This window comes from Furipterus horrens, unplaced genomic scaffold, assembly GCF_987537825.1.
Source record: "Furipterus horrens unplaced genomic scaffold, mFurHor1.1.pri manual_scaffold_6, whole genome shotgun sequence".
NCBI lineage: Eukaryota > Metazoa > Chordata > Mammalia > Chiroptera > Furipteridae > Furipterus > Furipterus horrens.
In genome coordinates, this window is record NW_028327176.1 from 165,616,359 (window position 1) to 165,643,688 (window position 27,330).

Consider the following 27,330-nt stretch of genomic DNA (forward strand, 5'->3'; position numbering starts at 1 on the left):
AATCAGACTGGCTTAATTTCTGAAAGTATACTTTCAATAGCCTCTCCAAATATTTTATTTTAGTACAGACAAAAATAACAAGTTTTTAAAAAGATAAATTGTGATTGACAGAGGAGAAAATCTGATTTCTTGGAAGATATATTTTGAAGAATTAGCATTAATAATAATGTCTTAGTAACTGTAATAGACATATTGATATTTTAAAGCCATGCTTTGCTGGAATATTTTATACTTGTTTTTTAGTGAGGTCAGGTCTTTGACTTAAAACTTAAAAGCAGATGCATTAAACAATGTTATATGCTTATATTAATGTAGTATAACAGTGGCCTAATCTGTCTGCCTATAAAACTCTTATATGAAATGAAGTAGACCATTAATTAATATGTTCGGTACTCTTCTTCACATCCAAAACGCTAATAGTTAAGACTCATCTATCTTCATTTCCCTTCCTTATTCTTCCCAGATGAAACCCAATAAATGAAGGTTGTTTTCCAGCTGCCAGAGGACTGCTCAGTTCCTCTAAGAACCCAGAATAATAAACTCTGTAAGGGCTTGGGCACACAGTCTAATCAAGGCTGTTTTGACTCTATTCTGTGAGATGTGGTCTCTCCTGATCTGCCCATTCTGGGTACCAGGAAAGTGACAAAAACAAAAAACAGCCTTGGTGTTGGTGAATGGCAGTCACCCGTTGTTAATGTTGCATAAGTATATTTTTAAACTATTTTAATAACAGAACAAAAATATCTGCACAGACAAAACAACTTAGCCAGCACAATTAGGTATAAAATGAAAGGTTTAGTACACCCCCTTCATACCACCATTAACTCCCTTACTTGTTTTGTTCCCAGTTCCTAAGTCAAGGTTCTCTTGGATGTTCTTCCCCACCTACCTACCACTGGACCAAACCTGCCCAATTTTTGTTTATATATCAATCTATCAATGTTCTGCCTTGTTCATTTTCATAGAACGGTTTTAAGAATCTTTCTTTTTTCTTTCATATCAGCACCTACTCAACTAATTCTTTTTAAATACTGCAATATACCACTGCATGAATATGCCATATTGATATAAAAGGTCCCCCAATACAGAGCTTATTTGCTATTAGAAATAAAGATCTTATGAATATCATGGAAGATATATAGAGATATGCTTTTACATATATATTTGTAGGGTAAATATCTGGCAGTAGAATTGCTGAACCAAATAAATGTCTATTTTAAGTTTTAAGAAACTTATTAAATTGCCCTTCAAAAAATGGCAACAATTTGCACTTCAACCAACACTCTTGTGAACACTTGATATTATTAGACATTTAACTTTTCTCAATCTGATAGAAGAAAATGATATTTCACTGTTCCTTTGCTTTACAGGTCTTTAATTATGATAATGTTGGTTGCTTTATTTTAATTACGTGGTTATGCCTGTTTATTTTATTGTACATTATGATTTCTATATTTTGCTAATTTTTTTTTGAAATATAAAACACTTTGCACACTTGCCTGCCATTTTTCAGGTAGACATTGTTAATAGTCTCTGAATCATTCCAGTTTGGCTGTAAGAGTTCTGTCCAGAAAGTATCCATCCCTGTAATAAGAAAAAGAGACATTTATTGAAGAAGATACAAGAAACATTGTACATACGAGAATGGCACCTCACACAGTTCTCCCAATCACCATAAGCTGTCCCGTCATACTTTACTTAATCTCACTGATGGTCTGAAATCTCTTCTCTTTCAAAGGTGATTTTAGTTTGGGGGAAAAACCAGAAGTCACGGAGCACCAAAACTGACATGTAGAGGGGCTGAGTCACCTGGGTGATTTGATGTTTGCCAAAAAACTCTGCAAGAGATGTGGCTCGTGAACAATCACATTGTTGTGATGAAGCTGCCGATCACCAGTTGCCCATAGCTGCAACCTTCTGAATCATCTAAATAGTTTCCAGTGAAGAATGTTTAAGCTTAACACAAACTTTGATGCAGATTCATTGCTCTACTCACTTAGTCATTTTGAATGTGACTGCCACACAGTACACATGCTCACTCAATGGCATCTACCGCCCCCACTGACTAGTACAGTGTAGTCATCATTGTTCATGCATGTGCATTCCTGTCCACCCTACTTGGCTGCCAGGTTATATGGATGTTGCACAAACTGTTCTTGTTATATTAACAATGGCTGGACTTTTTCCACACAGACCTCGTATATATATTGCTTATGTGAGGATCATAAGATTTCCCTATCTGTAACCAATTATTTTAAGTAATAAAGGAAAAAGTGAGAGGAGAGAAAGGGAGGGGGCAAGAGAGGGAAAAAAGGATGGGGAGTGAGTAGAGGTGGGGAAGAGCACTACTGTCTGATATGCTCCACTAGTCCCTGTTTTGACTACCAATCCCTAGTAAAATACAGTAGTTAAGAGCATAATTTCTGAAATGAGACTTCTTGGATTTGAGTCACAATGCTGCCATTTGATAACCATGCAAATTTAGAAAACTTACTTAAATTCTCTAAGCCTCAGTTTCCTCGTTTGTAAACTGCAGATGGTAATAGCACATACATCATAAACGTTATTTGTGGATTAAGTAAACTAATCAAACAAAGCTGGCAAGCACTGAACATGGAAAATATAGATGTTCAGCTACTGTCAGTCATTCTTGACACTGAACATTGGCCAGATCAGACCAGGTGGAGCTAGGGCATCCCTTCCTTCCTGGTCCTTTCTCAGTGTGCTTCCTTACTTGTGGACTCTGCCTTTCATTTATGTTTTATTTTCCTGTGGAGTTAACTTAATCAGTTAGCAAGCATCTCTCAACGGAACAAATATATTCAAGAAACAATCTGCCTTCTTCAATCAGGAGAGGTAAAAAGTATTGTGGGAAGTGTAGCATTTTATATCTTTCATTTATTCTGTTCCACTGTTCACTAATAAACAATGTAAGAAAAAGAAGACAAAGTCAATATTCATATACATTTGGAGCTTGATACATATCTAAGTTAAGATTTCTAAATGTACATTCTTTTATCAGCAAATTAGATCTTTATTTTCTTTCCCATAAAACATTTCATAACTTTTACTCTTTATATTATTACACTCAAACACTGCACTGTTCAGTTAGTATTATAATACAAACTAACCTAAAGTTCAAACATAGTTAAGACCTAATGGAAAGACACTGGAAATTTTACATTTATAGTATTATAGCATATCTAGTAAATAACATTTTTAATGATAAAGAAAGCATGCTAAAATAGCAAGAAAAAAACATAAAATTTATTTGAAGGCAATTTGTAAAATATGGTTTTCTCATTAAAAAGTAGGACAGTTGTTTTTTTCCCCATTCCTTTGAATTATATCAAACAAGTACTAATAAGTGATGCTTACTGAAATCAGGAGACTCAGCTTAACAAAGTCTATTTGAGATTTGAGATTTTTAAATGCTAATCCAATGTTCCATTTTGGTAATAATTTTTTTTTAATGTGACAGTGAGAGTGAAGTAAAGAGGACATCTTTACAAATGCAGGAAAAGGCTGATTCTTCTGAAGTTTTCCCTCCATACAAAATAACCAAATTAAATCAGATACCAAGAAGAAAACATAATTGTTGAACATGCTGAAGTGTCAAATGGCCATATAAACACATATTGTATGTTATGCTCTGAAATGCATATATTTATGAATAGGTGCCATTCAATTAAATGAATTAAATCAATTGTCTTGCTTTTTGGAAACTTTACATTACAATTACCTGAAACTGTATATCCAGATATAAGCTCAGAGATGATTAAAATTGTTTTATCCTTTTTTGTTGTTTGTTTTGTTTTCTATTCACAGAAAATGATGACCATCTGAATGGCTTGAAAACCAGATTAGAAAATGCCACTGTGAGAAACGGGGATCTCCTGAGCACTTTGAATGACACGTTGGGAAAGTTATCAGCAATTCCAAATGGTAAGCTTTCAGAACACTGCAGATTGGTCAGTCATTCTGAACTTTTAAAGAATGTTTTATTTTCTACCACTTTTTCTAACATTATACTTGTACTGTTGTCAGAATATTAAATACTTGTTTCCTTACTTACTAATTCTTCTTTGAGAATGAGAAGCTAAACTATACTTTACACTGCGATATTTCTTATCATTTATTGCCTTAGCTGACATCCACAACACTATGTAATAAAAAGGAAAATACAACCATCTTATTACTGTATTATTGTTTCATGTTTCAGCCCAGGAAATCTTATATTAGTAGGAAAGTATGAAATCATACAGACACTGTTCTCTAAAAGTTGATGTACTACTGCAAAATCACAGGTTGTTGCTGCATCTGCAGCAATAGGTGCTCTCCAACTGCCTCAACACATATTTTCACAAAGTTCAGTTTCTCAATGTTTCAGCTTTCAAAAACATTAATGGCTGACCCATGTCTGTAATAGCTTCCTACCTATTACAAGTACTTGAAATGATTGCTTGGTATACTAAAAACACTATTCTTTAGGTTACTATATTTTTATTTTTCATAGCATGACATAATAACAAGGGTTGTTAACATTTCTTGAGTGCTTGCTCAGTATGTTTAGGTGTATGTAATCCTCATACTAATCCTTTAAGGTGAATAGTATTATTATTCTCACTTTACAGATGACAAGCTGAGACATAGGATACCGAAGGTTGTTGTTAAAAGTGACATATATGTGATTTGAACCCCACAGCTCAACTTCAGAACTTGTGGTCTTAACCACTAAACTACATATACTAGTAGCATCTATGTCTACAGTATATTTTCTTTACACAAATATGATCAAGAAAAAAATAGATATATTTATACAATGTAGAAAATATTAAAATTTAATTATTTTCACTTTTTTTTTACATGAAAAATCCAAATAACTTTCTAGATTTTCATATCACCTCTTTAGTAGTAAGAAAATACAGAGAAAATTTCCAGGGCTGAAAACAAATGTAAATACATGAACACATAGTCTAACATACCTGAAAAAGTGTTATCTATCTCTACCCTTAAACTAAAATACCTTGATTCTGCCCCCATGGATGTGCAGATTAAATCTTAAGCCTACTTTTTATGAAGCTATAAGACTTGTGTGAATAGATTTCTCTCTTTATCATGTTCAACAGCAAATCACAATATACCCTTCTGCAATGAACATTTAGAATAATCACTTTGCTATCTTAAGAGCTAATCAGTCATTCATAGCAAAGGACCCTGAGAAAATTTAATTTAGCTAAAGTTTTACTTTATTTGTTACAACTGAATGAGACAAAGTTCAGCCTTTGCCTTGGTACATGTATGTGTTCCTGAGGTCAGCCAGCTGTGGCCTCGCTTTGACAAACATGGATTAAGCCTCTAACTCTAGACCCTTTTTTTTTTTGTTTTGTTTTGTTTCTCATATCTTCTTCTGCTGACAGACACAGTCGCTAAACTGCAAGCTGTTAAGGACAAAGCAAGACAAGCCAATGACACAGCAAAAGGTGTGCTGGCACAGATTAAAGATCTCCACCAGAACCTTGATGGCCTGAAGAAAAATTACCATCAACTAGCGGACAGCGTAGCCAAAACAAATGCCCTGGTGCAAGATCCTTCAAAAAACAGTATGATCCTCTTTTTTCCTTTTGATTATGTTATTTATTTCTTCACATTATAGACTCATACTGGTAGAGCTGGAAGACACCCTTAGAGCAGTGTAGTCTGTCTTCCCCATTTTATAGACAAGGCTTAGGAATCAAAAGTTTCTGCAGCTCCAGAACTGGAACCTCAGTCTCCCAGCTTTGCCCCATGGCCTTTCCCCTCCAAACTGGCTCCAGCCAGGAAAAAATTAGGAATTCTCAAAGTCTGCACAGTATTTGGTATAAAGATGACAAATAATTTTAATCCTCCACTGAAATTGAAAATACATTTGTACTTGAGAAATTATATCCTCAAAGCTGGTAAAGTTCCCTGGAACATAGAGGTCAAGGAGCATTACAGCTAGAACATGATATTAAAATGGTATCAACTTGCAATTCATTAACATTCAAAAATATTGATATTTTATTATTTAGATTTTAGTTATTTAACATTTTCATGAAATTAAAGCATGTATTTAGTTTACCCAGAATATTTCTTCACATTTTTTGTATATTGCATGAAATTGCATTTAGTTAATAAGAATTTACTGAGAAATGTGGCTGAATTTAACATAATGGTAATTTAAATTGTTAAGTGTAGTCAATAAACATTAGGATTTTTACATATTTTTTTCCATTCTGTAAAGTGATAAAATGTTATCTTAGTATGTGATCTCACCAAAGAAGACAATTGATTTTTTTGGACTTGTTACTCTCAAGAGAGTAGCCTTCTTTACATACCAATATTTTCATTGGGTATCAAAATATTTGTAGAGACAACAATGAAAACCCTGTTATTGACATTATATGCTATATAATTCTGATGCTGGTTGGGGAATGAAGCCTGATTTTTCAGCACCATGGCCTCAAATCAAATCCTAATAATTCTATGAAATAATAGACACTACTAGCATGACTCCTTCATGAGCAAGGAAGAGCTGAAATGCATGTAGCATGCACTTCAGAGCTAGGGAGAAGGATTTATTCCATGCTGGTTTTGTTAATTTATTCTTATGTGAGCCCAGATATAGCTTCTCCCTATAGATCAAAGAACCCATCTGAATAAATGGTCCAGATGTATGACAAATTACATGCCCACCCCTCAAATGAATGAACATACTTTTTAAAGTAAATACTACTCTTTTACTTACTTTATAATTTAAGAGATAATTTGGTTTGGTGTCAGAATGATTCTCAGCTGATAGTGGCCTTTTCACAATACTTATCTGTAACTTTTTTGATCCTGTCCTCTATCAAGATGGTTAATTATATGCAATATTAATTAAACCGAGTATTTTCTATTTTGTAGAACATTATAATAAAGTTTCTTTATTATATGAACAGTGGCCCCTAAATGACATGTTTTTTGTGCTTTTATTTGATAACACTAATTTGACTTAAAATGGCATGCATTTGTAATTAGTACCTGTTGAAAAAATTATCATTTTGTGATAGTCATTACTTTATAATGTCAGTAAGACAATAAAAAATATTTCCTCATGAATTTTCTAATTTCTTTTTGTTTTACTTCCACATGAAATTACCTGCAGAAATCAGTATGTATACATTTACTTACCTGCCTTTTTGTAACTGTTATGCTTGATTGCCTATAGCAAAAAGCTTCAGCTCTGCATCTTACTATGTTGAGGTATTGCTTTGAACACGATGTAGTTATTCTTTCCAGTATCAAAAGATTAATGCTAGATATATAAAATAAATATTTCTTTACAAAAAGTTAGTATGTGAATGTATTTGACATACTTCTAGAGAATTTTATTTAGAGAAGCACATAATAAAATAAAATTAAATCTTAACAAATAAGGAACCACCGGCTTATAAAAATATTCTCTCTTAAACATCCCATAGTTTTAATTCAAAGTTAAAATTAAAACTACAAAATAGAAAATAATAACAATAAAATACAACATCAAAACCTGAGAAGGCTCTCCTCAGTAGAAAATGAGTACAATTACATTACTAAGCAAGCATTGAAATAAACAATTTAACCAATTCCACAGGTTAAATAAAACAAAATGAAGTAAAAGGAAGAATATAAAAAATATTACTGAATTAGAAGACAGAAAAATATTGGACTTGATCAATCTAAAAAGTGGATCTTTAGAAATATAAAGATAAAATATTTTAGGTATTTGACAAGCTTAATCAAGAAAAATAAAGCACAAATAGATGAAGTTCTCAATGAGATATAACTAGACAAGAGAGAAAATTTGACACATAAAAGGATACTTGGAATACTATTCTTATAAATTTTAAAGTTTAAGAGAGATACTTTTTAATAAAAATATTGTTATCAAAAGCTATCTTCAGAAGTTATTTTAAAATCTACACAGTCAAATAATTATGGCAGAAAGAAATTTTCAAAAACTACTGCACAAGAAAGCATCAGATTCAATATCACAGACGACTTAATTTTAAACCATCAAGATCATTTTTTTAAATTTATTGGTCTTAGAGAGGAAAGGAGAGAGGAATGTTGATTCTTGTTGCACTTATCTATACATTTATTGGTTAATTCTTGTATGTGCTCTGACCGGGATCAAACCCACAACCTTGGTGTATTGGGACAATGCTTTAATCAAGTGAACTACCCAGCCAGAGCCTAAAAAGATAATTTCCATATGATTTAAACTGCTCCAAAAGAATGGGGGAAGTGTAGGAACTTGAAGAATCCATTTTGAAACAGTTGACAGAAACTACTAAGAGCATTAGAAGAAAAGGATCTATTATTTGCCTAAACCTAGGTGGTCATTGCTTAACCCCTTTTTTCTCTTTCTTATGAGTTTAATCTAAAGCATTTTCCTCAACTCCAAATAATTTGTCAAATACAAGAGTAATATTGGAGAATTAAAGGAAGGGGAAAATGGACAAATGGTTTATTTTAAAGTGTACAAAATGAAGGAATGCCTGTGTTTCTGTTGAATAACTACATAATTATGTAACAAGGGCTTTGACCCCAATAACCTGCATCAAGAAGAGAATACTTAGTTCATGATCTAGCAACTCTATGTTAATGTTAATCAGAGACTTATGTTTTTTTTAAACATCACTAACAATATTACTCATAGGTATGACCATGAGTTCAGAATATTTAGTTTAAACTTAGTTTAAAATAATAGCTTTCTTCCTTTTGAACACATTTGATTAATTACTGAGGATTAGTTTCCACTGGTGCGATGTCAGCCAGAGAGCAGATCATTCATAATCTAACAGGGCATATAGCCTTAGACCCTAAACAATTTCACTTTTTAATCAGGGTCCCAAAGACAGAAAACAGAAAAATATATGCACAATAAGATAATAAATTATGCAGTTTGGATAAGACTGCCAACATCCTAGAGATAGAATAACTGCTTTTCCATCTGTCATTTGCCCTTTTATGAAAAGCACATGCTGGATGTCTATCGATCAGTGATAACCTTCAGTTATTTGGGGGTTATACCCCCTTTTGAAATTGTCAATATTCAACCTTTTCTTAATCCACGACAACAGTAGTTTAATATGGTTCAATGTAATATGGAGAGCAGGATAATCAACTATTCTTCAAAATGAAAATGAACTGCATCATGAAAGATCTAATTAAAGTATAAAATAGGCCTTTAGTCTAAGAGTTGTTCAACATTGAAGGGTTTTGATAGCTTCTCTATTTAAAATGTGCAAATAAAGACAGTAAGAAAAAGAAAGAAAGCCAATTTTGTGTGAGAAACCCAATTTAAAAACAGGTCTGGCTTGGATAGACTAGGTGACATTTTAAAGACACTTTCATTTCCCTGATTCTATGACTAAAATGCTATTCTGTAAAGGTTAGCTTTTGTCTGGAGCTAGAAATTAAGTATTAAATTAAGCTTATTGTATTCTCAACTTTCAGTACGAACTTTCCCTTCCCTCACAGAGCCAGTGTTGGCCCTCGTCTAACAGCTGCTCCTCTGGCCTGCTTGAGCCCCCACTAAAATATTCCCATTTGCCATCACAAGCTTTTGGCCTTGGCCTTGCTTTTGTCGTGTGGATAAGAAAAAATTCATTTAATTATTTAGTTAAACATGCTGCCAGTTTCATTTGCATGTATGTGCATGTATGCATGTTTGCATGTATGTATATTTGTGTGTGTGTGCATGTATGGTATGTGTTAATCTTGTTCTGTGCAGTTGCAGATGCAGGTGCCACTGTGAAAAATCTAGAACAAGAAGCTGATCGACTGATCGATAAACTTAAACCCATCAAGGAACTTGAGGATAACCTGAAGAAAAACATCTCTGAGATAAAGGAACTGATAAACCAAGCCCGGAAACAAGCCAATTCTGTAAGCTGTTTTTATTTGCAGTACCAGTCACTGGGTGTATTTTTGGTATTACTTCCAGAAGAAATGTCTTTCCTGAATGTATCCTGTTGAACGATCTTTGTTTCTTTTTATTTTACAAGAAGTTATTTTGAGAGGAGTTGGGTAATGGAAGGTTAAATGTTTCAAGTTTATTTCATAAATTTCAAAAGATGTCTCTTGAGAAGAATAATCACCACTAACTGTTTATAAGTTGAAATTCTTAAGTAGCAACAAAGAGAAGCCATTATTTTCTATATATATTTTTGCCTGAGTACAAGCAATAACATAAATTAGTTTGGTTACAAACTATTTTTACTGTTTCTTTTTTGGAGTAAGAATAGGAAATACATAGCTGGTCTCAAGATTTTGGTCTTTATTAACAACTAGAAGACCATCAGGATAGAAGTAAAACTTTCTAGAATATAGCATCCTAATAAACCAGAACAGAATTGTTAATGCTAGTGTGAAACTTGATCTAGCTGAGTAAAGTTATCCCCGTGATGGTTTCAGAAATAGAAGGGAAAAAATAACAGTTTTCATGTTGTTGGGTTTAAACTCAAATCTTTTTAGATACCCATGTCTTCCATCTCAAAAATTTTGTTTTCCCAACAACTGTGAAGCTAGAATGTCAGAAATGATCTTTCTTAATCTGTAGATATATATTTTTTTTAGTAGTGGCCAGGAATATAAAGCCAAGTGACAATATATCCATTGTCCTTCTTTATACATATCTAATACTTCTAAAGAAGACCGAGACAGTAAGTTCAAGGTGTACTTTGAAAAAGAATTCATGACTGACTGAAGAGAAACTTAGAAAATGACAAAAAGATTAGTGAGGATAATTTACATGAGCTCGGAGTAAAGAAACAGATAAGGTTGAGAAGACGTTTATTGAGTTACAATATGAAAATCACGTAGGTATAACGAGAACAGGTGATCATTGTTTATGTGAATCACAAGGTAAAAATAAGTCAGATCCCACTCCCAGGTTTGGAGTTTTCGCTAAGATTTAGCCAATGGAGAAAATCCATTTCCTAGGTTCAAGGTACTTGCTATGGAGTACGCAAACATGAACCAGGAACACAAAAAGTTTATAATGTAGTAGAAGACATAAAACATGTGCACAAATAACTCTAACGCAGAATGTTGTGCTTCATTGTACAAGCAATGGAAATGCTATAAAGATCGAAAAGGAAAGATCACCTCTGATAGGGGCCAGAAGATTCTCTGAAGTGAGGAATTTGAGCCAGGCCTTAAAGTGGTATAGTGCTGGGCATGGGAGGGGAATGTGTTTGGGGGCAGGAGGGACAGCATTCTAAAAAGGGGGAATAGCTTGAGCCGAGGCAGAGAGAGACGACAGTTTCAGTGTTCTTTTATGAAAGAACAGTCTAGGTTGCCAAGGTTATTGATAAAGTGATCTTTAAACTGGAAAGGTCAGTGGAGGCCAGGTGTTCTTAGGCCCTGAATAGTACTAAGTTAAGCAGTTTCATTTAGCTGCGATTGGACCTGAAGTAAACATTATTGGTGAGGAGAAGCTGAAAGTTCCGGGTTATAAAATGTAACATAATCTGAGCTGAGCATTTTGAACATGAATCTTGAAGTAGTTTGTGGGATAAATGAGAAAAACTAGAAAGGAAGAAGCAAATTTAGAATTACAATACCCAATTGTGTCAGTGACAGGAGGAACAAGAGGTCGATACACCACTCCTGTGTTTTGCAATATTAAGCTCAAAGAAACAATAATGGTAAATATTCTCTTGTGAATCTCACACTTAGCCACATATTCTGCTTTGTTATCAGGTGGACAAATCTGGGAATTTTTAAATTAAAAAAAAAATGTTCAAGTACAGGTGACATATAATATTACTTTAGTCTCTGGTTTATACCCCAGTGATTAGACATTATATAGCTTACTAAGTGATCATCCTGATAAATCTCATACCCATCTGACACCACACATAGTTGTTAGAATATTATTGACTATATTGTCTATGCTGTACTTTACATCCCCATGATTATTCTGTAACTACCATCTGGACATTTTTATTTTGTCTTCATTAAAGAAATTTTAAAATGTGCCCATATATTTATCCATTGTGAGAACTTTCCCACCTCAAACCCTGGCATATAAATATGTTAAACCTGCCTGTAGACACAAAATGAAAGACACATATAAAAGTAATGCTAGAAAAAGTGACCAATGACTATGACTTTTAAGGAAATTTTCAATCACTTTTGGAAATAGAAGTTGCAACAACTGGCCTTACTTTTCATAAGATGTTAGAAATACATAAGCAGCCAAATTTTATAAGTGAGTTTTATGTAAATTGAAGATGACATTTGCCTGATTTATAAGCATATTTGTAATCTACCATGAATATCTAGATATGGCCTTAACACATATTAAATGTGACCAAGCAGATTAAAGGCATTTATTATAAAGTAGCATATTTTTTTTGTTTGTTTGTTTTTTTTGCTTTGTTGAGTTTGAAATTGAGAGGCTGATATTCTTTTTTGAATGAATGACCTAGTTCTGGATAAAAAATTCATGAAAATCCAATAGATATAATAATGGGGTCTTCAACAATATTTAACTGAGTTCATGATGACAAATTGGTAAACAATGTTTATGAGAAATGCTTTAAAGATACCTAATGCTTGGTGATTTTTGTTTAGAAGTCTTACTAAGGATTCACATTAGAAATAACAACAGTTGATAGAACCAAATATCTTTCAGACATTTTTGTTCCAGAAACTTCTGCCCTCTTATGAGGGATATAGCCTAGAGATTTCATCTAAAGCAATTTATAGATGCTGTATTTAGATTTATGTATTTCAAGTATTTCAAGTTAGTTAAGTAAATACCTATCATTGTAAATAAAAATACAAAATGTTTAAATGAGAAATTAGGAGGTATGGACTGGTTACCAACAGTTTGGACTGCCTGAATTTTTCACATACTGAGAATATACTCAAAACCATTAGACAGAAAACAGAAAATCCATAGGACTTTGCATATAAATGTATAGGAGCTGACCAATAGGTTTCTTTGTAACAGTAATTGCTGGCATATTGGGTATAACAACATCATTTTGCTCAGAGAACCATACTTTTTTTGAAATGTAAAGTGTGCTATAAAGTAAATTAATTGTAACTCCTAGTGACATTAAATACAATTAGTTTTGAAATGGTTGCTTTAGATGTAATTTTCAGATGGAGCTTCATTGGTTCAGTTAGGCTCCTGTACTGGTGCTCTGTCTTCTGCCCTTCGGCCACCCTCTTTTTTAAAATTATATTTTATTGATTATGCTATTATAGTTGTCCCAATATTTCCCCATATGCCCCACTCCACCCAATACGCCCACTCCCTCACACAATCCCGTTGTTCATGTCTATGAGTCATGCATATAAGTTCTCTGGCTACACTCCATTTCCTAAACTATATTTTACATCTCCCTGGCTATTCTGTAACTACCTATTTGTATTTCTTAATCCCTTAACCTCTTCACCCTTCCCCTCACCTGCCCTCCCATCTGGCAACCATCAAAATGCTCTCCATAGCCATGATTCTGTCTCTGTTCTTGTTTGCTTACTTTGTTTTATAGATTCAATTATCGATAGATAGGTACTTATTGTCATTATATTGTTCATAGTTTTTATCTTTTTCTTAAATAAGTCCCTTTAACATTTTATATAATAGTTTAGTGATGTGAACTCCTTTAGTTTTCTCTTGCCTCGGAAATATTTTTGGCTGTCCTTTGATTCTAAATGATAGCTTTTCTGGTTAGAGCAATTTAGCTGTAGGTCCCTGCTTTTCATGTCTTTGAATATTTCTTGCCATTCCCTTCAGCCTGCAAAGTTTCTTCTGAGAAATCAGCTGACAGTCTTATGGGAACACCGCTGTAGGTAAATAACTGCTTTTCTCTCACTGCCTTTAAGCTTCTCTCTTTTTCTTTAACCTTTGGCATTTTAATTATGATGTGTCTTGAAGTGAGCTTCTTTGCATCCATCTTGTTTGGGACTCTATGCTTTCAGGACTTGCATGTCTATTTCCTTCACTTAATTAGGGACATTTTCTTTTATTGCTATTTCAAGTAGACTTCCAATTTCTTGCTCTTTCGCTTCTCCTTCTCGCATTCTTATGATGTGATTGTTGGACTGCTTGAGTTGTCCCCAAGGCTGCTTACATTATCCTAGGTTGTTCTCTTTTTATTATTATTTTTTCTTATTGTTCTGATTGGTTATCTTTTTCTTCCTTATGTTACAAATCATTAATTTCATTCTTGGCTTCATCCACTCTACTGTGGTTTCCCTGCAAATTGTACTTTATTTCAATTAGTGTAACTTCCATTTCTGAATGCATCTTTTTTATGCTGCTCAGGTCTTCACTAAATTTTTTCAGCATCCTTATAACCAGTGTTTTGAATTCTGCACCTGATAGATTGCTTATCTCCATTTTCTTCCATTCTTTTTCTGAAATTTGAATCTGTTCTTTCATTTGGGCCATATTTCTTTGCTCACTTTGGCAGCTGCCCTATATTAAGTAGAGCTGCTATGACTCCCTGTCTTGGTAGTATGGCCCAATTAGTAGGTGTCCTGTAGGGTCCAGTGGCCCGGCCCCTCCTATCACCCAAGCTGGATACTCGAAGTGCACCCTTAAGGTGGGCTGAGTACACCCTCCTCTTGTAGTTGAGCCTTGATTGCTGTTGGCAGGTCAATGGGAGGGACTTACCCACTCCAGTCAGCTTCAAGGACTGGCTGTGACCAATGATAAACAACTTTTACTCTCTATGGAGGATCAGATCTGCAGGGTCAGGTTGGTACTGCTCCAACATTGTCTGTGGCTGTCCACTGGGTGTGCAGGCTCTGGGGTTTTCCAGGTGGTACAGACCAAGGTCAGCCCCCACCTGTGTTCTGCCTGGGGCCACCCTGCATGAGCTATAAAGCCATTTGAGGTGGCTGCTCCTTGTGCTGGGCTTGGAGATTCCCAGGGGAAGCCAAGCTGTGAATAGGTTGGCTGCTGCTCGTGCCAGGTCTGGGACCACTTAGCAAGAAGTATGGGTGCTAGGATCCTATGGAGACTGTCTGTTGCTTATTTGATAGTATTTAGGAAGGTGTGAAACATGAGCCTAGACCAACCATTCTTATGAAGAAATCACAGTTAACAGTTTGGGCGGGTCTGTAAGTTGGGTGGAATGGAGTCAGGGGATCTCCAAGGTGAGGCAAATAGTGTTAGCCAAGTTGATGGAGTCTCAGTTATGACACCTGCCTGCTGGCTTTGTGACTCTATAGGAGGAGGGCTCAGAAAAAGGATAATGACCTCTGCCTGCCTTTCTGTCTAGGAGAAAACTGTGCCTCAGCTCCAGTTTTGATGTCAGACACTTCAGTTCATCCCTATATGCCACTGGCACCTTTCAAGCTGCTACCCCAGTACTGATGCTCAGAGGAAATAAGTCTAAGTGTGTGTGGGGGTTCTTTAAGAGGAACTGATTGGGACTTGAGATGTTTCTTCCACCAACTCAATCCCCACTGGTTTCTGCAGCCAGAAGCTATGGGGACTTATCTTCCTGGCACTGGAACCCTGGGATGGGGAGTTGGTATGGGGCTGATATACCTCACTCTCAAGATATCCCTCTCAAATTTTTATCCACCACACATGGACATAGGACCACCCTATTCCACCATTTCACGTCTCCACCCCTCCTACTAATCTGGATGGATGTGGTTTCTAGATGTCAAACTTCCATTCAACTCAATTTCTGGTGTTCTAAGTGATGGCTGTTCTATATTCAATTGTAATTTTGATGTGGTTGTGTGAGGAGATGAGCATGTTTATCTATGCTGCTATCTTGACCAGAAGTGGGCCACCCTCTTTTTAACACACCAATCATGTAATCCCCTTTCATTTATACCAGGTATATCTAAGCAAGGACAGAAACTCCTCCTGTGACCAAACAGTCATGTATTCCACTCATAATCGGTCACTTCTTCTCTTAACAGTAACTAAGGAGTATTATAATATTGTATTCTTTAAATAAAAATAAGTTATTTGTGATTAACTTGCCATAAGCTTATAAAGCATATATGGAACAAAGATAAAACAAACCATACACATAGTTACTTTTGGCTACTAATCCAGCCTCACTAGAAATTTGGATCTTATTCCTGTCAGAAATAACTCAATCTGTTCTCCTCCTGAACTCCAGTTAGACCTTGATTTCTTCTCTCTGATCTTCGTACAATGTCAATGACACTTACAGCCTGTCTCAGATATTAAATCTACTCAGTGCCAAGTTTTTCTCTGATGATGCTTTTGGTTCACTTGCTGTAAATTTCAAAAAACTCACTATCTCCTATATCCTCTTTTAAACATTAAAACATCTGAAGACTGCATTTCCCCTCCCTGCCCTCTACTATAGTCTTTTTCTCTTGCTTTACTTCTCCTTTTTATCTCTAAGCCCTTGGATAAACCTTTGCATAGCTGCTCATCTATCATGTAACATTATCTGAAAATCCCACTGTACATCTGCTGCATAGCATTACCATCCAAAGAAGAGTTGTGCATTTCCTGGTTCTGTTTTTCAGTGATTTATTTTGATTCACCTATTCTAGCACATTACGTAGAAGAGAAATTACATCATTTGTGGAACAAAGAACTAACTTTCTTGCTGAAAACCATACAACCAGGAAAAACTATCTCTTCTAGGATGCAGTCCAAACCTTCTGGGGGCCAGAATGGACCCCAGCACTGTGCCTCTCAGTGAGCAGACTGGGCCCACCCTTTGGGGAAAGGCACAGAATGGGAAAGCAGTCTGGACAGTAGGTTTCCTTGATTATTCCCCCAAAGCCACCACACAGGGCTCCACCAGGGTAAGTCCCTGTTTCCTTTGAACACATGATTTCCTCCAACTGAGATGTGATCTGGATAGCATATTAGGTGAGGAAACAGCATTTGAATACATGACTTATGCACAGTCTATAGGAGACTCAACAGATCTGCCATATCCCCCAAAGTTCCGAGATATGCATGAATTGACATATCTGTCACAACCCAAAACTCCCTCCTTAGCTTTCTCTTAATCCAACCAATGTTGAATTCAGCACCTCTTTTTTTAATTTAATCTTTTTTAAATTTTATTTATTTATTTTTAGGGAGAGGGTAAAGTGGGGAGAAAGAGAGGGAGAGAAACACCAATGTGTGAGAGAAACATTGATTGGCTGTTTCTGGGGACCTGGCTGCATGTGCCTTGGCTGCAAACTGAACCAGCAAACCCTCAGTCTGCAGGCCAGTGCTCAATCCACTGAGCCACACCAGCCAGGGCTTAATTTAATCTTTATTGTACTTTTACCATTACCATTTAGTCCCTTTTGACCCCCTCACCCCAGCAATCACCATACTGCTGTCTCTGTCCATGAGTCCTTTTCCCTTTTTGCTCAATCTCTCCACCTCCTAACCTCCCCCCACCCAGCTGTCATCTGGTCTCCATCTATGAGCCTGTCCCCATTTTCCTTGTTAGTTCAGTTTGTTCATTAGATTCCACATATGAATGAAGTCATATGATATTTGTCTTTCTCTGACTGGCTTACCTCACTTAGCATAATGTTCTCCAGGTCCATCCATTCTGTCACAAAAGGTAAAATTTTCTTCTTTTTTATGGCCAAGTAATAATCCATTTATAAATGTCCCATAGTTGTTTTATCCATTCATCTACTGATGAACACTTGGGCTGCTTCCATATCTTGGTGATTCTTTTGATTTAGTATTTTGGGTTCCTTCAGATATATTCCTAGATGTGGAATCTCTTGGGTCAAATGGCAGTTCCATTTTTAAAATTTTGAGTTTTCTCCATACTGCTTCCCACAGTGGCTGCACCAGTCTGCATTCCCACCAACAGTGCAAAAGGGTTACCATTTCTCCATCTCCTTGCCAGCAAGTGTTGTTTGTTTATCTATTAATGATAGCCATTGAATTCGGCACCTCTTGCATATAATCTCTACCACCCTTGGAGTCCCATTGCTGCCTACACCCACACCCTAACTAGACTCTTGGAGGCATCTCCTTGTGTCACCATAATATAGAGACTGATATGGTGTCCTCAGCTATCTGGTTTGGAGTCTGCACAACCCTTTCATGGGGGTAGCAATAATGTTCATTGAGTTTCTTTCGATTGTGAGAACTATATGAGTAGCACAAAGTGCTAGAAGGATTGATTGAGAAAATAGACATTCACTGCTAGTGAGGACCAAGAGGCTTCATGAAGGCTGATATTTGACTCGGTGGAAAAGAAAAGTTTTACATCTTTCCCTCTCTCTGCCCCCTACTTTGCTCTATCACTAACAAAGCAACATCTCCTCTCTGAGCCCAAGCAAAGATGTCGCTATCCTGACAGGGCCCATTTGATGGTGCACTTGAATCAAAGGAAATTAAATCAACTAATCCACTAGTGTTATTTGTAATGGAAGAAAGGCTCCCTAAATGGAAATAAGAATCAGGATGAATAGTGTCAGTTCTATTCACATAGGAATTCTTTTCCTAGCAATTTATAGTAATTTTTAAAGAACTAGTCAAAAGAAAAAGGAGCTGTTAAACATGTTAGTAGTGATAGCCATTGGAAATTATTTGTTTCATTTCCTGGAAACTTAATAAAAAATATAATTTGTTCTGAAGTGTATGTTCTCAGTGGAATGATTAATATTCCTCTTATTGTTAGAACATCTAGACCAAAATCTATTTGGCCTCTTTCAACTTCAAGAACATGGGAGGGTAGATAACTTTCTCTTGAAATCCGAAAGAAAAAGTAGTTTCCTACTTGAAGTGATACCAAAATTACTGAAATTTGAATTGTAAAATTTTATTAAACAACCTTAATAAAGATATTACCATTAGCTTCATATAAAATCAACTTCTGAAAATGTTCCCATGTTTATAAAGGAGTAAAGTATGAAGGTAATAATTTTTTAGTTGCATGCTTCAAAAAAATATCAATGTGCTAACAAGATATCCTATTGTGAACAGCTATTGTCAAAATGCTGGTGAAAAGCTGCTTTTCTCTGCCCTCATTAATGAATATAATAGTTTCTGCATATGGGCATTTACTGATAATGTTCAATAATAGAAAAATAACTTCAAAAAAGAAATGATGATGGCTTTGTGGTTGTTTGGGAACTATTTAAACTTTCTGAGAGATTGAGTCTTGGTTCTTTGTACTTTGTTTTTCTTGAAGATCAAAGTATCTGTGTCTTCGGGAGGTGATTGCATTCGAACATACAGGCCAGAAATCAAGAAAGGAACCTACAATAATATAATTGTCAATGTGAAGACAGCTGTTGCTGACAACCTCCTTTTTTATCTTGGAAGTGCCAAGTTTGTAAGTCTAAGATTCAGCTTTTCTTGGTTTATTGTGTATATGCATAGTCAGAGGTTAATCCTGGTAGTGTGGAAAATGTATGGAATCCAGTAATATGGCCCCAGAATCATGTAATGTAGCCTTTCAGACTTGATAACCTCTGAATCTTACCTCGCAAAATTCAGACATGCCAAATTAAGTCAGAAGGAAAATTAAATGAAGAGCACTTTTAATAATACTTACACTCATCTACTTTCACGGGTATACCAGCATTTATTTTAATTATTTCTCCAGGTCCAGCTATTTAAAAAGAAAAACTAATAGAAATAAAGCTTGGGTTTTCTCCATTTTTTGTTCTTTTGTTTTGTTTTCAGTTTTTGGTTTTGAGAGGAGATTTTTTTTTTCTTTTTTCTTCCTTTCTTTCTTTCTTTCTTTCTTTTTTTTTTAAATTTTCTCTGAGAAATTATAATGCACTTTCATGGTAAGTAAAAATGGCAAATTGTGCACTAATTGTTTACCAATGAAAATTTTTCTGATTCATGTTGAGCTTATGACTCACAGAAGTTGTAACAGAGTTCACCCAAAAATTTCTAATTCCCTTCACTTAAACTATTTGACTTTGCATGCATGGTCACCTTCCAAAATGAATATAACTTTTCAATAAACCACTCATCACATAAGCCGATACCTGGAATTCAAGTGAGAAGTTTGGGGTCACCTTGCAGAAAATCATAGCTAGCCCTTCAAAAATGTCAGTGCTTTTGGAGGAAACAATGAATTATGAATCTAAACACTTGCTTTTATCTCTACCACAAGTATCAGGGAAAGCATCAAAATTAGTCCTAACTAGGACTGACTAAATCAACATGTACACCTCAGCAGTATGGGCAATTGTGTTGCCTTAAAGATACAATAATAAAGTATTATTTAACCATACATGATAATTCATATTATTTTGGAACTTTATTCATGCAGCTTCTAATGATTTCCCATATCCGTAAATGGCACCTGTTAAGAAGAACTCTGCAGGCCTTCTCGTTCTCGGTGCTTTGTATCTGATACGTGTTGTTTTTGTGCTCCTCTGAACTAGATTGACTTTCTGGCTATAGAAATGCGTAAAGGCAAAGTAAGCTTCCTTTGGGATGTTGGATCTGGAGTTGGACGTGTAGAGTATCCAGATTTGACTATTGATGATTCATATTGGTACCGTATTGAAGCATCAAGGTAACTAACTCAATAGAGATTAAGACAAATGAGAGAATTTAGAAGTAGCTTCCGAGTTTATAAGAAAACATTTTCTTGAAATGAATATATATTTTATATATATTTATATAAAAATTTATGTGTATATATATCTCCAAATTTATGTGTGTGTGTATATATAGGTATACACACACACGAATTTTATATATTATGTGTATATGTATAAGTGTAAATTGATATCTTTCTAGTGCCTGTTAGGAACTGACAGACCTTCAAGATATTGACCAGACTGACTATTTATTTTGGATCCCCTTATCTGGATGTCCCATAGAAATTTTGAGGTTAAGTTGTTTTCAGTTATACAATCAATCTGAAGAAGTGCTGAGATTACTTACTCAGAACAAGCCAGAGCATAAGAGCTTCCATGAATGCCTGCCTTTGGTGTGCACAGTTCCTCTTCTAGTCTACAGAGTCTATATAACAAACCTTGCCTACAGTAATGCACAGTATCTACATGCTGGCATGAATACTTAAAATGGGAAGCAACAGGAAATTGATTAATTCTACCTGTGAAGCTGTAATTCAATTAACTTCTAACAGTGTATAGATTATTTAGAGAAACCATTCTTATCCTTAATACTTCCCCCTCAATTTCTCTTTTTGCTAATTCTTCAGTGTCTACTACACCCAAGGCAGCTAAGAGGTATTATTAAGGGCCTAGGGCTACAGATGAAGTTGATCAATAACCTGGTAATTGTTGAATCTAGGTGATAGATACATAGAATTTCATTCTATGTTTAAATTTTTCCATAATAAAATTTTAAAACAAAACTTAATGAGAAGCAATATATTTAATTCCTTTGTAAGATCTTCAGTAAAAGTGTGTGTGTGTGTGTGTGTGTGTGTGATAAGAGAGAAAAAGGCCAACAGACAAAATGTGCTTCCATATGTGATGGACGGGGTTGAGGGATTAAGTATTTTAAGAACCTAAGAATATTTATATTCACAAAGTACAGTTCTTTTACCAGAAAAGATATATTCTGTTAAAGAAGAAAAATCTTATTTGATAAATTAGCTTCATTGTTTCCATGTATTTCAGTTAATTCTGCACCCTCAAAGATAAAGAGATTACCCAAACATGACAGCAGAGAAATATGACACTAAAGTGTTGTTATGACAGCTTGTCTCAGAAAAGAGACCAGATTTTCATATAAAATAATTCATGGAAATCAATCACTTTTTACAAAGAAAACAAAATACAATAATAATAGCTTTCAAGACCACATTAATTGAATTTAAAAGTGAAGTTCTTTTATATAATTTATATACACAATTCTGAACACTAGATATTATACAATATACATTAAGATGGTGTGCCAAACAATAAAAGATGTACAGTTCCAGGAAGACTGCTTCAGCAGATCTGAATCCAAGATATAAAAAGGGATTGTAGGAAAAATTATGCAGTTTATAATGCAGAAGGGTTCACTTGCTGAATTAAATTAGGCAAAATGCTAAACAAAGTAATATAAATTTGTTTAAATAGTATGTGTTGGTAAATAGTAAGTTGTTTTGTGAGCCATAGAAAAAAGGCTTTTTATTTAACCAATAGCAATTTCATTAGCTAACTGCTGCTGTGCCATTTCATATCAATGGACACGCGCAGAATCGGGGTATGTTGCTCACTGGTCCTGGCTGACCCTGACGATACACATCTAGCAAAGATCAGACTCTGGGTTTTGATTTGCAATTTAATGAATCTGGAACTTTTGAGGCTAAACACCCAGTTATCTCTTAAATATTCCAATACGAGTCTCTACATTTTATACCTTTTCAATCTGAAGCTACCAGAAAGGTGATACATAAGTCATTTTCTGTACTTTCTTTCACTTCCTTTCAACACGTACCCTGGAAGAACTGGGAGAAACGGAACCATTTCTGTGAGGGCCCTGGATGGACCCAAAGCCAGCATTATGCCCAGTACATACCATTCAGTGGCTCCTCCAGGGTATACGATTCTAGATGTGGATGCAAATGCAATGCTCTTCGTTGGTGGCTTGACTGGGAAGTTGAAGGTAATGTGTTCTTCCCCATCCTGTTTACCTCGTCTTTGTGGACAACTCCTGGTATGATTACTTAGGGAAAAGCATGACAAAGCTTGACAACAACTCAACCACTTTTTACTTAATTTGTATTTTTGAGAACAGGAATTCATGTTGAGTAAGAATTTTCCTTCTTTGAATATTTAATACTAGAAGCACAATATTTTAAGCCTGTATTTACATAAATACTTGTCATTGGATATTCTTGTTTTATTTGCCTCAAAAGCAAAATGGTTTTTAAATATACTTTACTTTCTGAGTCAACTTGTGATTTATTGATATGAAGTGCTATAAAGTTCAAACTCACATCTAATTAAAAGATTTATGAATACCTTGGGAAATATCACAGGAGTCATAAGCTTTCAAATCGTGATCTGATTTTTAAAGTTTTCAAGTTGCTCTTCTCCTCATTCTTATAGAATAATGCACTTAATATTCATAATTGCTTCATGCGGGTCCTTGTACATTTCAAATTGCGAAGTGCCTGCATTTTAAAGAAGCTCATGCTGATTAAATGGAATTAGGTGTTGGAAAATGACCTGTGGGTGAGATGTAAGAGTACAATCAAATATAATGGTTAATCCTGAGCTTGTCAGAATCATCCTGGGATGAGATTAGTCAGAAAATGTGAAAAGCCAGGGTGACCTCGAATTTATGAGAACTGAGGTTGTTTTATTTGCTTTTTGTATGAGATGTGACTCTAAAGTATTGTAATTGATTCCACAACTATACACTAAAATCATTCTCATTTCTTAGATCTGCATATAAATATATATCGTACATCGTAATATATGGTCATATTGCCAACTTTCTCTTCTCCCCAGAAAGATAAATATAGGAGTAGCACAGAGCAGTGCAAAGCCATGAATTTTGAAGTCATGTCCAGGTTGGATTCTCTGCTCTATCACTTACTAAAACATGACCTTAGGCAAGTCACTTGATCCCTTGGGCTTCAGTTGTGTCAATAACAAAAGGGAGATGAGAATATCTACTTTGCCTGCACATTAATAATAAATTTTATAACATTCTTATAGCTTTTACTATGTGCTCATTAATGTCCTAAGTCATTTTACATGCATTACTTATTTTTCACAACAACCCCAAAGGGAAGGTAATAGCCATCTTAGTTAAGAAATCTAAGTAAGGGAGAAGTTAAATGACTTGACCAAAGTCACACAGCAATTAGTGGTGGAGCTGTGATTAAATATAGGTCTACAGGCACAAATGTCTGCGCTCTTAATCACCATGTCTCATAACCACAATGAACAAGGAAATTATGTGCATACAATTTATGATAAATGCCTAAGGCATGGGAGTAACACCTTAAATTGCACCTTAAAGCGAACCTTAAATAATTTTTATTATTATCAAATGTCACTGGCACAAAGCAACTTTCTTATAACAATCTCAGGGGGAAATAAAACAGACATTTGAAATCTACAGAAAATCTTAATGATTTATATAAACCAAAAGCTAAAAACAAGTAACTTAATCAACATACTGATAAAAATTCAAAATAGCAGGGAGATCCATATATATTTTTAGGATGCAAGATGGCAAAGCAAAAAGCAAGTAGCATCCACAAGTAGCATAATCGTCGTCGTCGGCAGCCGTCCGTCTCGAGAGACGATGGCGTAGCTTCCTGAGAGTCTATCTGCACCGCCGAGAATGGCTGTGCAGTCCGATTCGGGAGTGACAATCCCTGCCGCACTTGGTACAGGCGAAGGCAGATGGCCGTTGTTGCTGCTGTTGACGCTGCTTCCGCCTCGATCTTTTCTGGACCGCCTCCTCGTTGCGCGCAGCCTCTGCGCGTGACGTACCTTGCCTGACCGCGAGCCTCCAGGCTAGGCGGTCGTCTGCTTGAACTTCCCATGTGTTGAGATTGATGGAGCATTGTGTCATGTCCTTTTTGCAGATGTCTTTGAACCGCAGTTTTGGGCGCCCTGTCATCCTCTTGCCTTCTGCTAGCTCGCCGTAGAGGAGGTCTTTGGGGATACGGCCTGCATCCATTCTTTTGACATGGCCGAGCCACCTGAGGCGTCTCTCGCTAAGAACTGCATGCAAACTGCTCATATTGGCTCGCTTCAGCACCTCGGTGTTGGGGACCTTATCCTGCCAGGCGACATGCAGGACGCGTCGCAGGCACCTCATGTGGAAGCTGTTGAGTTTCCTTTCGTGCCTTGCGTAGGTGGTCCACGTCTCGCTGCCATAGAGGAGAGTGCTGAGTACGCAGGCTTGGTAGATGCGCAGTCTGGTTTTCTCAGTGAGGCTGGGATTGTTCCACGCTCGCCGGTTCAGTCTGGCCATAACTGTGGCGGCCCTGGCGATTCTCCGGTTGACCTCCAAGTCGACTGACAGAGAGCTCGAGATGGTGGACCCGAGGTAAGTGAAGTCGTTGACAACCTCCAGGGTGTATCCGTCGATGGTGATGCATGGGGGAGTCCCCGTGCCTTGAGCCATAACATTCGTCTTCGTCAGGCTGATGGCTAGTCCGAACTCCTTGCATGCGTGGGAAAGGCAAGTGACTAGCTGCTGGAGTCCCTCTTCGGAGTGTGATGTCAAAGCTGCGTCGTCGGCGAAGAGCATCTCACGGATGAGCACCTCTTTGACTTTGGTCTTGGCTCGTAGACGGGCCAGGTTGTAGAGCTTGCCATCGGATCTGGTGTGAATGAAGACACCCTCGCTGCAGTCCTTAAAGGCGTATTGGAGGAGCATGGAGAAGAAGATTCCGAACAGCGTAGGCGCGAGGACGCAGCCCTGCTTTACTCCGCTGCTGACTGGGAAGGCCTCAGAGGTTGCGCCGTTGTAGGACACTGTGCTGTGCATGTTGTCGTGAAAGGACATGACCACAGCAAGCAGATGTGGTGGACAGCCAATCTTCCGTAGCAAGCTGAAGAGACCGCTTCGACTGACCAGATCAAACGCCTTCGTAAGGTCAATAAAGGCGAGGTAGAGTGGTTTATGCTGCTCGTGACACTTCTCCTGCAGCTGGCGTAGGGAGAAGATCATGTCCACTGTTGATCGGCCAGCTCTGAAGCCACACTGGGACTCTGGGTAGACGCGGGAAGCAAGGGTCTGCAGGCGGGCAAGAGCGACCCGGGCGAATACTTTGCCGACGACGTTGAGGAGAGAGATGCCCCGGTAGTTGTTGCAGTCGCTGCGGTCTCCTTTGTTCTTGTACATGGTGATAATGTTGGCGTCTCTCATATCCTGGGGGATGTAACCCTCCTTCCAGCAGCGACAGAGTAGATGGTGGAGCGGCTGTAGCAGGACTGGTTTCCCGCTCTTTAGGATTTCTGGAGGGATTCCGTCGCTTCCTGGTGCTTTCCCGCAAGCAAGGCGGTCGATGGCTTTGCCGAGCTCTGCCGCAGTAGGTGGGGTGTCTAGCTCCTCCATGACTGGTAGGTCTGGGATGGCGTTAAGAGCAGTGTCTGTTACGGTGTTCTTCATTGCGCACAGCTCGAGGTAGTGCTCGGTCCACCGCCGCATTTGCTGTTCCTGGTCAGTGATGACCTCACCTGTCTTGGACTTAAGGGGGGCGATCTTGGAGGGGATTGGGCCTGTTGCCTTCTTGATACCCTCATACATTCCTCGTGCATTGCCTATATCGGCGGCTTCCTGAATGCTTCTGCACAGGTTTAGCCAATAGGTGTTGGCACAGTGGCGGGCGGTCTTCTGGACTTTGTTCCTGGCAGCCCGTAGAGCTTGAAGTGTACTGGGAGTGGGCGTGACCTTGTAAGCCAGTAGGGCCTTCCTCTTAGCCTCGATCACGGGTTCCATTTCTTCCCAGTGAGCCTCGTACCAGTCAGCGTTCTTCTGCTCTTTCTTCCCGTAAGCAATAATGGCGGAGTTGTATATGGAGTCGCGGAGACGTGGCCAATTGGATTCGATAATGTCATCTGTCGCCACTCCCTCGCCGAGTGCATCTTCCATCTTGTTGATGAATTGCTGGGTCTTAACTGGGTTGCTGGCACAACTGGTGTTGATGCGTGGGCGACCCTTCATCTTGGAGTGGTGCAACCTCTTTGGCATTATGCGCACCTTGCTTACCACGAGGGCATGGTCCGTGTCGCAGTCTGCACTGTGGTAGCTGCGGGTGAGGAGGGTGCTGCCAATATCCGTTCTTCTGGTGATGACGAGGTCAAGCTGGTGCCAATGGCGGGAGCGGGGGTGCCTCCATGACACCTGGTGGATCTCTTTGCACTTGAAGAATGTGTTTGTCACGCACAGGCCGTGGTGACACAAAAGCTCAAGCAGTCGCTGACCATTCTCATTGATCTTTCCTCTCCCAAAGTTTCCAAGGCAGGTGGGCCAGGCCATGTGGTCGGCTCCTACTCTTGCGTTGAAGTCTCCAAGGAGATAGAGAGCGTTACTTCTGGGAATCTTGGATAACGCTTCGTCCAGTGCATGGTAGAACTGTTCTTTCTCTTCGGTGGTGGCGCAGAGGGTTGGGGCATACGCGCTAAGAATGCTGACTGGGCCGAAAGTTGTTGACAATCGGAGGGTAAGTAATCTCTCTGTGCCTCCTGTGGGTGGCTCTATGGAGTTAACAAGCGTGTTCTTCACAGCAAACCCAACACCGTGCTGTCTTGGTTGGTCCGGAGACTTCCCTTGCCAGTAGAAGGTGTAGTTGGTTTCTCTGATAGTTCCGTTGTCGGCCAACCGGGTCTCCTGTAGAGCCGCAATGTCGATGTTTAGTCGTGCCAGTTCCCTATCGATGACAG

The 27,330-nt window shown here is 37.3% G+C and overlaps 1 protein-coding gene across 1 annotated transcript in view; it reads left to right on the plus strand.

Moving 5' to 3' along the window:
* The window catches only part of LAMA2 (laminin subunit alpha 2), a 521,547-nt gene that overhangs the window by 446,988 nt on the left and 47,229 nt on the right, over positions 1–27,330 (plus strand). The window contains exons 42-48 of the mRNA XM_090279831.1: positions 3,829–3,945; positions 5,421–5,603; positions 7,169–7,174; positions 9,782–9,936; positions 19,179–19,322; positions 20,392–20,525; positions 22,420–22,579. Coding sequence (XP_090135957.1) covers positions 3,829–3,945; positions 5,421–5,603; positions 7,169–7,174; positions 9,782–9,936; positions 19,179–19,322; positions 20,392–20,525; positions 22,420–22,579 — 899 coding nt within the window. The remainder of the gene's footprint in view (positions 1–3,828; positions 3,946–5,420; positions 5,604–7,168; positions 7,175–9,781; positions 9,937–19,178; positions 19,323–20,391; positions 20,526–22,419; positions 22,580–27,330) is intronic.